Source organism: Miniopterus schreibersii, assembly GCF_964146895.1.
Source record: "Miniopterus schreibersii genome assembly, chromosome: X".
In the NCBI taxonomy this organism is placed as follows: domain Eukaryota; kingdom Metazoa; phylum Chordata; class Mammalia; order Chiroptera; family Miniopteridae; genus Miniopterus; species Miniopterus schreibersii.
The window spans coordinates 55875538-55889354 of record NC_138104.1 but is presented as its reverse complement, the minus strand read 5'-3'; the positions used below and the strand labels follow the sequence as shown (position 1 = coordinate 55889354).

General features: G+C 36.2%; 1 protein-coding gene across 1 annotated transcript; it reads right to left on the bottom strand.

Moving 5' to 3' along the window:
• Positions 1 to 6059: 6059 nt before the first annotated feature.
• On the bottom strand, positions 6060 to 8614 carry NAP1L2 (nucleosome assembly protein 1 like 2). The gene has a single exon (XM_081125438.1). It carries the CDS (start codon positions 8213 to 8215, stop codon positions 6836 to 6838), a length of 1380 nt encoding a protein of 459 aa, XP_080981564.1. The 5' UTR covers positions 8216 to 8614; the 3' UTR covers positions 6060 to 6835.
• Between the last annotated feature and the right edge of the window lie 5203 nt (positions 8615 to 13817).

Genomic DNA, 13817 nt, shown 5'->3' with positions numbered 1-13817 from the left:
TCAGTTTCACTGAAGGCAGCATAATGTGACGTAAAGAGTATAAGCAATGAGATCAGATCCAAATTCTCACTCCACTAGTTGAATGATACTGGCAAATTACAATGTCTATATCTCAAATTCTGCATCTGAAAAATAGAGATAATCACCCTTATCTAAACTCTAGTGAGGACTTAACGCTGAAATGTTCTACAAATACTGTTAACTTATGGTAAGAGTATGCAAGTTTAATACTTGACCATGACATGTAAATGTTTTAAATTGGCTAATATGTGTCTTGGCAAGTAAAATAACCTTTCAATTCTAAACTATAAAATAGAAAGTACCTCATCATAGTGAGCACAGGAACTTATCTATAGAACTCCTGGGAAAATCTAGGTGATATCTTGGACAACAAAAATTATTGTCTAAATATAATTTCCACTTTTTACTGGCATATTTTGCACTAAAACATGCACATACATGAGTAAATGTGAGCATGTATACACACACACATACACACGATACCAATTTTTATTAGTTCCTTTCACCTTGATAGCTAAAGGAGAAATATTAAATGATAAAGCACTCCATATTAGTTCCACCTGTTGTGAATCTGACAGTGAGCTTCCCCTCACTCTGGATCATCCATCCAATTGCACACGAGCACGTGTGTATGTGTGTGTGTACCTGAGAGCATGTTAAGTGTGAAATAGAAAAATTAATCAAAATACAGTCACCTTTTACCATTTACATGAAGTTGCCTTGTGAAATTTTTATTTGAGCACCATTCTTACGAAATAAGGCTGCTTGGAAAGCTTTCTTCTCATGGCCAAGTAATACACTCAGTTGAAATGCAGAGCCTTTTGTATGATGTTTACATCAATACACGGATTCTCCAATTTACAGAGGAAGTGAATTACAACTAGATTATTAATATATTACTGATTTCTCCTTCCATATACACCTACCCTAGTAGTGGAAGTGCTTAGTAGGTGTCAGAACCAGTAATATGCCTTTTTTTTTTTTTTTTTTTTTTAGTATTTGACATGAGATATTTATTTTGTGAAACAATGCACGCAATTGTGAATCCCCCACATACCATTTAAGTGCAATAAGGTACAGTCATGTGTTGTCTCTTTACAATACACAGTACTGCATCTAGTCCTTTGCTTTTAGTTATTGCACAGAACTTTTAAAGACCAGTGAACAAGACAATTGGACTGACTGGCAAACTGGCTTACACAATGAGAAATTAGAACAGCACACAGACTGGAATGGTCAAATTTAAGTCAAGTGGTTTAATGGTGCAATTAAAGTAATCAAAGAAGGGTTCCAATATGCCTTTTATATATACCACTTCTTATATACATGTACATACCTGTATTTATATACACTTGACTTCCAAATCTGTTCTAGGCTCAAGATGGCATTGTAATTCATCAACCAAAAGCATATCTATTCTGCAGGTATTTGAAACTTGAATTGTGCCAAGCCTGAACTCATCCAAAACCTCTCACACTGGCATTCCTGGGACGCTCCCCTAGCCATCCACTTCACTTTTTCTTTCCCAAGTGACTGTCAGGCCAAGTGCTAACCAGGCTAGATCCTTTCTCTATGCTGCCACCTATTCTTCCCTTCCCTCTGTGTACCTTCGATTTAGCAGGCAGACAAGCTGACCTCGATTTCAATGTGGGCGAAAGCGCCTTCACTCCCACCTACTTCAAAGCTGCTCACTGCACCAGACCACTGCATACCTTGGCCAGAGTTGCCTTCTTTCTTACTGGCCACAGGCATCCTTGCACATAGAATATGGTTTCATAAAGCACAGGCACCTGAAAGACGCTTCACTTATTCCTTTTGATTAGTGTGCTCTCGTGAGAGCATGCACACACAAGCCAAAGAAGAGACACAAAGGGCCTCTGATGATTCCACCTCCACTCACTTTCATCCTACCCTCTACTTAGCACCCGCACAAGCCCTGGGAGAGAAGTTTTACAAGGGCTGGTGTCCTTTATGATGAATGACATCCCCACCCCGTGCACTCCCATCCCACTTCACCTCTTCCATCCCATGAGTGAGCACATGCAAACACACAGACAGACACACACAGAACCAATAGGAGTGTGGAAGTGTGTGCACATGCAGAATGGGGGCTAGTGGAGTTTTTACCGCCTTAAATCACCTTAGGAATAGATCAACAGATAGATCATTTGTGTGGTTTTAAAAAGCAGGGATTGTTTAATTTTAGACATTCTTTTGTCTTTACTTTTAAAAACTATGTTATTTGGCAAAGAATTCAAAGAAAATACATTTCAGAAATGTGTTCCAAGTAAAATTATTCTTTACACATCTTTTATTTTAATTGATTTTTAGAAGGGGGGAGAAACATTATGTGAGATAGAAATATCAGTTGCCTCCCATCTACGCCTCAAACCCACAACCTGTGTATGTGCCCTGACAGGACGTCAAACATGCCACCTTTTGGTGTATAGGATGACGTTCCAACCAGCTGAGCCACCCAGCCAGGGCTATATTTCTTTTTAAAAGATTCTCTGCTTCATTTATTTTTATTTTTTAATATGGTTTTATTGGTTTTAGAGAGCAAAAGGGAGAGAGAGAGAGAGAGAGAGAGAGAGAGAAATATCGATGAGAGAGAAACACTGATTGGCTGCCTCCTGCACGCCCCATACTGGGGATTGAGCCCACAACCTGGGCATGTGCCTTGACCAGGAATCAAACCAGTAACCTCTTGGTTCATGGATCGATGCTCAACCACTGAGCAGCACTGGCTGGGTAAAGATTCTTTGCTTTAAAATAATCAGCTATATATTGCATATATCTGTGCGGTAACTGAAAAATCAAATCTGTTACGCACTTATGGATGATATATAATTTCACGTGATTATTATTTTCTGTATTCTGTTTTTTCCTGGTTTCCAAATATTTTAATTAAATGATGCATTTATTGGCCAGTGAACAAATGGTCTGTGATGAGTGATGAGTTTGGCGTACACAGCTATAAAGCTAATGAATGCATTGGAAGGGTGAGGAAGTGACACCATAGTCACTATATTTTCCTCTTTGTTAACCAGGCTTGTCAGTAAATTAAGTACTGCTGCGAAACTTGCCACTTAGCCATTCTTAATACTTTCAAAAATCTTTGGGAGTCTGTTATTAAAACAGAAAGTATGAGCTTTCAGTTTTTGTTATTAATAACTTAATAAGAATTTACTGCACCCTTTTTTATACCACACAGTTTTGAGTATTTTATAGGTGTAAACTTAATAATGAAAATAATATAGATACACCTATCAGCACATATGTGCTATGCATACTTATAAGTATTTTATATAAATTAATTCAATCTTCATAATACTATATGAAGTAGTGCACAATAATTACTCTATATTTCAACATATGAAAATTGAGATACATAAAGTAACTTGCACAAGGTTACCCAACTCATAAGTTACAGAATAAGAATTTGAATCCAAGCATCCTGGCTTCAAAGACTGACCTCTCTGCCATATGATATATAATACTAAATACTGTAATTTGCACTATAAATTATGTGCCTTAAGATGAAATTTTATTATATTTACATATTTTAGTATATTCCTTAAAAATACCCAAACTCTAACAAGGCCCAACAATCACCTCAACAACTCCTCCAAGACTGTATGAATATTTTTTTTTAAGAACAATTGCAAAAAGAATTAAGGTAAAATTCTATTTTTAGTTACACATGTGCCCTAGACCTTAGTGCAGGTGTTTCTGGTATATGGGCTGAAGCTAATGGCCTACCCTCAAGGCCTAAGGGGACTTTATACTAGTTTAAACTCAAATCAAATGTACTGCCATCACACCACAAGCTATGGGGAAAATGACAGTCTCAAGTTACCTCTCTGAGGAGTGAAAGAGAAATATAAAAGCAGTCCCTGACATCAGGAAGCTGGCCTGATATTCACAGCTAAGCCATGTTATTCTCCTATTGGACATAAACCATCTCACAGAAAACCTCAGACCAGGTTACTCTGGAACTATGATTAAATGAGACAAAGCAAGGTCACTTGCTTTGCCTAAGCATAGACAAAAACAAGGTCTCTGTGCCAACCAAAAAATACCAAACCCTTGTCATTCTAGCTAAAATGACTGGCTACAACCTTTTTACCAACAACAGCCTTATTCTTGTTCTAGTCTCTCCTCCCTATAAAGATTTATTGAGCTACTAATTATAAAATTACCCCTCCCAAATTTCTTTCTATAATATAGAGTAAACCTCCACTTTGTTAGACCCCACCAAATCACACAACCAAAGCCCAGATCTTGCAATATGATTTTTAACACCCACTTACTGATAACATACAACAGTTTCCCATGATGTGTTCTGCCACACAACAATAATGAATACATCCAACTTGTTCAACTATGGGTATGTCCCTGATGGTCTTTGTCTGGAGGCCATTGACATGACAGATACAGTAAAGGGGATTGGCCTGCCCTTATAGAAAGCAGTTTTACTGCTTTGCTTCATGAAGGCAAGAGAATGGGACAGGAAGGACTTCAAGATGCCTGGTTCTCTTCCGTGAAACAGCAGGAAAAATACACCCATGTTCCTGACTTTTTAATGCACAAAGTAAACACAATTAAAGGGGGCCTAATCTTTCTGTGTGAGAAGAGTTTGGGGGAGTCAGGAATTTAATAGAGATTAACAGTGATGAAAACTGTGAAAATGTCTACATTTACCAAGTATACATGCAAAATATTTCCATATTTAGGTTCCCCTATGATATTAACTTGTCTCTCTATCCCTATACACTGTCAACTGTTGCAACCCCAGGGATAAGCAAGTGAGCATCTACTATTGTACTTGGTAGAAAGATACGATATTATGTCCAGACAAGAGGAAAAAGCCCATACCTCCCTGCTCAGTTGAATGCAGAGAGATGAGACAGAGGTAAGAAAAGCAGGCAGTGTTAAAAACTTACCTCTTTGAGCCAAAATCTGAAAGAATGAGCAGGTTCAATAGTGGAAAAATAAGTCACAAGCAGGAGCTTTCATTCATTCCACTTTCATTTTATAATTCTGTGGGATCACATCACAACCACCTGGGATGAAGAGTAGATAGGCAGCCATAACAAGACAGAGTTATCATTTCCTACCCACTCTGTTCTCACAAGGTATGGGAGGGATTAAGAAGTTCCCTATTGGATTAAGAAGTACAGATTGGTAGCTACAAAATAGTCACCAGATGTAAAGTACAGCATGGGGAATATAGTCAATAATGTTGTAACAACTATGTATGGTGCCAGGTGAGTACTGAAAATATTGGGGGGAACACTTTGTAAAGTATGATTGTCTAAGCACTATGCTGTACACCAGAAACTAATAACTAATATAATATTGAATGTCAACTATAATTGAAAAATTTAAAAAAAAATAAACACACATACACATACACACACAAAGTTCTCTTTTTTCCCAGAGGGATAGATGTGACTCTCACAGAGTCTGTAAAAGGGGAAAGCCAAATCTCTCAGTTTCCATACCTGAGGAAGGCAAAGTAGGCTCTGAAACAAAGTTCTCTGATCAATCATATCTCATTGTCCCCAGTCAGTGTATGCTTCCCCTGCCCCATGCCATAAAGCAATATGAGCCCGTATACATCCAGATAACATTATGGAAAGGTAGGTAAATCTGAAATATAGACTAACACACAGGATCTTCTTGTTTATACAGTGTTTAAATTACTAAATAGCAGTGTGTTTACTGGATTTATAAATTTGAGATTTTTGTTTCCCTACAATCCTGGGAAGTAGAGGTGGATCCAGAATTAAGATTAGATCAGTTATAAACAATAAAAAAGTTAAACTTTCTTTGCATATTTAAATATAGTGTTAGTAAGTCTGCATGCCTATGTACACATAGAAAAATAATAATAAAAAATAAAACATTAACAGTGCTTATCTTTGGGGAGTGAGAATATACACTTTAGCTTTAATATATTCTTTTTTGTATTTTCCAAATGTCCTCCAATGAACATATTACTTTTATAACCAGAAAAAATATGTTTTAAAACATGAAACACTGAAATTTTTATTCATTTTATTTTTCAGTGAAAGAACATGAAAAGTCTTTCAAAATGGTAATGTGATCACTTTCAATGAATGATTAAATGCATATAAGAAAAAATATATACACTGCAATTATAGTTTACACAATTACACAGAACAATGTGGCAATCTTTTAAAAATACCGTGATTAACACTTCACTGATACACAATAAATAACCTCAGTATGACTAAGTTTCATTATTTATTATGATTACATAATACAAGAGGCTATGAAGAAGCTGTTATTAATAAATTTGGTTTTGCCTGAAATTCTTAACCATATACAGGCCTCTTCTTAAGCATTCAAGTTTCAAATTCATGACAAAATTAAACCCACTCACTAAAAAACAAAAATACATAAACAACAACAGCAAAAAAACGTTGGGTGGGTTCTCCCAGATTTTCTTTCCAAATAAATTTTGATCTCTTTTAGCAGTCTGGATAATATTCACAGCCACAGATTAATAGCTACATTAAGAGTGACAAAAGGACTTCAGAAGGATTAAAATACATCACACTATTTTAATGTTTTAAATTATTTATCACAGTCTACATTTCTTGAAAGCATTGTATTACTAAAATGTAAGGTCAAATGAATTAGTATTTGAACTTCTTTTATATTTCTGAGACATGTGCTTTAACTGACACTACAAGAAAAATTCAGAACACAAGACTAATTAACTTCTTTTATTTTGAGTAACTAGATCTAAGGCTGTTAATTTCAGGGCCATGTAGACTCTGCCTTAGCGGTCAATGTCTTCTACCATTGCCTCAAGATTTTTGCAACAGGCTTTAACCTCCTCAATTGCAGCCATCCAATTATCATAAATAATTTTGTCATAAATTGCATCATTAACTTCCCTAACTACCCCTTCCTGTTGGGATTCAAGTGCATCACCTGAGAAAAATAATACCGATCTTGGGATTATGTAAGTACGTAAATTGTGACCAAGTAAAAAATCATCATTTCCATCCTTTCCATTTGAGCTGATTCCATAAGGAGTAAAGAAATTGAAGAATGAATCTTTGGGAAAATCTTCAGTCACAGTTCGGATTGTTCCCCAGATCCGATGTTTCTGCTTCTTCTTGATGGTTTTCAAAGTGACGTTCTTTCCTTCATTCCAATCAATTTCACAGCCTGTGCAATACTCAATCGCAGTTCCCCTATAAGGATGGGGATCATAATATGCTAGCCTTGACTTCAGAACGTAGGTCTTTGTCAAGAGCTCATTTTTGAAATATTCATTGGGTTTGAAGTGAAATTCTAGTGTGAAACTGAGAGGCTCACCAGGATCTGAAAGCTTCACTTTAATATCTGTCAGGAGCTTCAGAATAGGCTCATCATATTTCTTAATCAAAGGAGTGAGTGTGTCAACATTTTTTAAGACAGTCAGCCAAAAATCAGGAATTCCTTTAGGATCGTCTTCATTATTTTCCCCAGTAGCCTCAATGTCATCCTCCTCCTCCTCCTCCTCCTCTTCCTCCTCAATAGCATAATCATAATAACCTTCCTCATAACCATCATCCTCATCCATATACTCATGCACCAGATACTCTTCATTATCATACATCTCTTCCTCATCATACATCTCCTGGTCATCATAGTCCTCATAGTCTGATTTATATTCACATTCCTCTTTTGTAGGTTCATAGATTGCGTTGATGATCTGACGTCTTTTTTCCAACAAGGGCTGATATATTTCAGCAAACTTTCTCTCAATTTCATGAAATTCCCTCAGGAATTTAGATTCTAGATTCGCGGCTCTAGTTTGAAGCTTTTTGAGGGCTAACACACGGTACTTAACTTTCACAGGTAGACTTTCAACAAAGTCTGTATCTAAAAGATAACCGATCAGTCCTTTTGGACGGTCTGGGTCAGAGAGCTCATCAGTATCTTCACCTTTTTCCCCTCCTTCCCCAGACCCAGCAGCATCTTCACATTTTTCCCCTTCCTCCCCAGGCCAAGAGGCGGCTTCTTCACTGCGCTCGCCATCATCTCCAGGCCCAGCAGCGGCATTTTCACCGCGTTCCGGCGGTTTCCCCGGCCCCTCCACCACCACCTTATTACCAGCCTCTTCTTGAGTGGATACTAACAATTCCTTGCCGTCAGCTGACTCGGCCATTTTTCAAAGGACAGTACACTCCTAATGTAGCTACCTCCAAGATCAGGAGATCTGACCTCCGCAAGGAAAGACTCACCAGAATATCAGAAGCGGCAGTGCCTGTGGCAGAGGTGGAACTACCAGTAGAGGCCGGGCTGCGAAAGCGAAGGTCGTGGCTGCTGCCGGAATGAAGGCGGTGCTGAGGGTGTGAGAACTGAACGGAGGCAGCGGTGGCCTGGGCTTGAGTGCAGACGATGGCGATGGGCGATGTGACCCGTCCTGCAGTACCGGGCCAGAGACTGCAGAGAGCCGCAGGGGATAGAACTCCGCAAACAGCCACCGGTTAATAAAAAATGGTGCAGCAATATGATAACGCGGCTGTCTCTTGGCGAGATTTTCTCTGTGCCAATAGCTTGCGTCACGCCCTCCCTCCCCATCAACTCTGCTCTAATCTCATTTGCTGGGCTGTAGTAATTGACAAACCCTGAGCCAATAAATTACTAGGTGTATCAAGTTTCCAACTCCACTTACCTTCCGAGAATATGGCTGATTCATTTACCTCCCCCTTATCCTCCACCAGCTCCTTACCCCAAGTTTTCTGGAAACCCATATTTTTTAAGTTTATCCTTTTAATTTTAAACTGGTATTATACTTTTATAATTTCAAAAGAGCTAAGAAAATTGTAACTAAAAGAAAGTGAAGGGATTAAGCAAAAAAAAAAAAAAAAAACTCCCACAAAGACGCAAACAGTATGTTGATAGCTAGAGGGAAAGGGGTTGGGGTTAGGTGCAGGTGGGCAAAGGTGGGGGAAATGCAGAAGGAAAAGAGACTACTTGAGGCTGTGTGTGCAGATGCAATATGAAGATGATGTTTTGTTGAGTTGTACACTTGAAACCTCTGGTTTTGTGAACCAATGTCACCTCAATAAATTCAATTTTAAAAAATAGAAAAAATAAAATAAATGTTGAACAAGGGGAGAGAACAAGGCATCCACCCATCCTAGCTCTATCGTTTTGATTTTAGCCCTGAGCTCTGGAAAGGCTAGTGGTGGGTGGTGGAGGATCTTATAAGGAGAGACTAGAAGGAAAAGACTAAAAAATTAACAATGCTGGTCTCAGGGTGGTGTAACTGCCAGTAATTTAAATATCCTATAGTCTGTTTTTCTGTATTTTTCACAACTCTGTGATAAGTGAGCAGTAATTTAGATTGGGAAATTCTCGAAACATTTCTCTGGATGGGTGGCAGGGGAGGGTGTGCGTGTGTGTGTGTGTGTGTGTGTGTGTGTGTGACATTAGATGGGGGTTAGGGTGAAAGAGGTCCTGTGATGAAGAGTCAAAGTGCTGTATCCAACTGTATGACAAGTGAGCACAATAAAGAAGTGAACAATAAAAATAAATATACATAATAAAATTTAAAAATGAAGACTATAAACCAGTTGCCTGGCTTATCAGTAACTGTCCTGATACTGACTTGCCACTTCCTCTTCCTTGTTGCTGGCTTTAAAGCTCTAGGGAATTCTAAAAAGAAGGGCTCAGATATAAAGTAATGTTTCTTATAAATATCATAACATTTGCTTGACACTTTTGAGTTATTGAAAAATAATCTGAATCTCAGCATTAAAGGCATGGTTAAATATATGATAAGAGCATCCCTAAGATGGAATCCTATGCAGTCATTACAAATTTCCTCTGGGTAGGAATCATTGGTGATAGTTATTTTCTCCACATTTCTAATGCTGATTATTGATTAATTGAACAATTTTTAACATTTTAACCATTTTCCAGATTTAAACAACAATTTGTATTGTGTTACTATTGCAGAAATAAATACTGTTTAGATATTATTGTACCTTTTTACAGATTCTTTTATTACTCAGGTAAATTTTCCTTTTTAAATTATTTTATCTCTGTGTACTGTATACTGTTACAGTATTTACAAAATTTAATTTTCAGGCTCATGTGCCATTCTGGTAGTTCCATAGTTATGAGTCTCCTGCATTCCAAGTTTTATTTTTCTGGTTCTGTTCTTGCAACATTCCTGTAATTTTCTGATAATAAATACAATATATGCTTTTTTTTTTAATTTAGAAAATGAGAAAAATTTTAGAGTGTAACAGAAATCACTAGCAATCTCACAACCTTGAGAGAACAGATGTGTACATTTTGGTCCTTTTAGTATAATTTGTTTATATATGTGTTGTATTTAAGCTGGGGTTTTAAAAAATAAAACTGGGTCCACTTTTATAAACTTTTTTTCTCTTATTAACATATTACAATGCCCTTGAATAGTTTCCAAGAATGTAATTGTAAAAGAAAATCCATTGTTTTTAAATATATTGTGTAGTTAAACTAAACTATTAAAAGACAAAGAGAGAAAGTATGTTCATCTAATTTTAAGACTGAAGTGTCTTTCAACATCATACAGTCACAGAAGTCACAAAGGAAATTATGTGTTTCATAACATAAAACAAAAGTATATGATATCAAAAGCATAGTCAACAAAAGAAAAAACAGATAAATAGAACTTCTTCAAATTAGAAGCATTGTTTTGCCTCAAAGGATAGTATCAATGGAGTTAAAAGGCAACCCATTAAATGGATGGAAATATTGAAAATCATATATCCAAGAGAAGATTAATATCCAGAATATATTAAGAACTCTTACAGCTCAACAAAAATAAGGGAAAAAAACAAATAATTTAAAAATGGGCAAAGGACTCGAATAGACATTTTTACAAGGAAGAGATGCAAATGGCACGTGAAAAAATATTGGCCATCAATAATTAAGGAAATAGAAATCAAAACCACAGTGAGAGACCACTTCACACCCATTAAAATAGATGTATGTCAGAATTTCACACCTATCAAAAAATAAAAACAGAAAATAACAAGTGTCTGTGAGGATGTGGAGAAACTTGAAACTTTATGCATTGCTGAAGAATGTAAAATGATGCAGACACTGTAGAAAACAGTATGGTGGGACCACACACAAAAAAAGTAAACATAGAATTACCATATGATCCAGCAATTCCACTTCTGGACATATAACCAAAAGAATTGAAAGCAGGGTCTCAAACAGACATTTTTCTACCCATGTTTACAACAGCATTTTCCAATAGCCAAAAGGTGGAAACAATCCAAATGTCCATTGACAACAAAATAGATAAAATGTCATATATATATGATATTATTCAGCCTTAGAAAGGAAAGACTTTTTTTTGCATTTATTTATGTATTTTAATTACAGTTTACATTCAATATTATTTTGTATTAGTTTCAGGTGTACAGCATAGTAACTGGACAATTATATACTTTACAAAGTGTTCCCCCTTATATTTCCAGTACCATCTTGGAAATTCTGACATACACATATTACAACATAGATGAACCTTGAAAACATGCTAAGTCAAATAATCCAGACACAAAACAGCAAATACTGTATGATTCTACTTATATGATATACCGAGAGTGTTCAAATTCATAGAGACAGAGTATAGAATGGTGGTTGCTAGGATCTGGAAGAAGGTGAGAATAGGAGTTTTTACTTAATGGGTACAGAGTTTTGGTTTAAAAAAATGAAAACATTCTGGATGTTCATGATGATCACACAATAATATGATTGTACTTAATGCCACTGAACTGTACATCTAAAATTGGTTAAAATGTTCACTCCATAGTATTGCAAATATCCATCTTTACTTCTATATAGCTATAATGTATCTGTGGAATCATATTCAGGCTTGCCTCTAGAATTGTCACTGTGAGTGAAATAGGGGCAGCAAGTACTCCTCCTGAGCACTTTCTCCACAAGGATTCCTTTCTCAATAGTTTTCATGGAATATACTACCAAGAGCTGTTAAGGATATGACGAAATGTACAATGCCTTCCCCAGTAGAATATCAATTTCATCATTTTTTTGGCAAGGGTTAGTCTTCCTTATTTACTGCTGTATCTCTTTGCTTGACTCATGATAGATACTCAAGAAATATTTACTCATATACATTGAAGCAATGGGAACTAAATATAGAAACATTACTGGTCTAAAGATAGAGGAGGTCATTAGAAATACTATATATGTGCTTACTTAGTTGCAACAACCCAGTGTAGACTCCAAGTTCATCATGGCTATGGTATCTGCCTCCACAAGTCTACTCTTGGAGGACATTAGGGACAATGTCCAGTTGGATGAACTGGTTCTGGTTGAGTTTGTCAAATGATTTGCCTCATTATTTTATAGTCATGTCAATGATGTAAAGTTGGCTTCATTGGGATTTAACATCTCTTCTACAAAATTTATAGAATTTAATGCTGGGATATAAAGAAATGGTTGATACTAGAAAGGAGAATCCAATATAGAACACAACACATTCTCGATTGTGACAAAACTGGAGTGAAACAATACAGCTAATTCAAACGTTATTTGTATTTGGCTTAGAATTTGGGCACTTATTTTTGAATATGAAGAGGTCTTGGAATTACACTATGTAAATTTTCAATAATTAAATTAAACCATAACATAAAGACCAATGAAAAAAGAAATGAAGTCCTTCAAATTCCCTAATGTACTTCCTGCTAACAGATACTCCCATCCCCATTCTCACTGTTGAAAGTAAACATAGCATCACCTCTCATGAAATAGTAATATTCTACAACAAATGTATAAATAATAAATCTTTCTTGCTAAAAAAAAAATTAAATTAAAATTAAAATAATAATAAACTGGTTAAAATGGTAAGTTTTATGTTATGTATGTTTTACCACAAAAACAATGCTGAAAAAAACAAGTCAACAACAAAAATATAAACAATATTGTAAGATAAGCACTAAGCAAAAATAGATGAAATATGTATAACACACGTATATATGTAAAACAAATAAATGATTACTATATAAAGAGAACTGGGGATGGCTAAAATTAAAAAGGCTAAGAATTCCAAACTTTGGAAAGGATGTAGAGAAATGAGAACTCTCATATATTGAAACTTTGGAAAAATACTTGGTGCCATCTACTAAATCTAAACACATGCCTCTTCTAGGACCCAACAATTTCACATTTATGCATATACATTAAAAGGTATGTAAAATAATGTTCATGTCAACAGTATTTATTTTTAAAATAACCCTATTAGGTCATAGCTTGTGTATCATGTAATGCACCCTCTTCAAGTGCACAATTCAATGATTTTTTTATTAAATTTACCAAGCTATACGACCATCGCCATGGGTCAGGGGTTTTTTGTTTTGTTCTTTATTTGTTAATCCTCACCTAAGGATATTTTATGCATTGATTTTTTAGAGAGTGGAAGGGAGTGAAAGAGAGAGAGTGAGAGAGAGACATTGATGTGAGAAAGACACATCAATTGTTTGCCTCCCGAACAAGAAATTAAACCTGCAACCCAGGTACATGCCCTTGACCATGAATTGAACCTGAGACCCTTCAGTGCACGGGCCAACACTCTAACCAATGAGCCACACTGGCCAGGGTACAATGGATCAGTTTTAGAACGTATTCATAATCCCAATATATTTCATGAACATTTAATGTTAATTCTCATTATAGAGTGCTCACAGTTCCTCCCAGCCTTGTGCTTCCCTTCTCTCTCATCCTCAGACTTTCCTCACAGC

Excerpts from the sequence above, each read along its gene's own strand:
- NAP1L2 (XM_081125438.1), bottom strand. The coding sequence starts at position 8,215 with ATGGCCGAGTCAGCTGACGGCAAGGAATTGTTAGTATCCACTCAAGAA.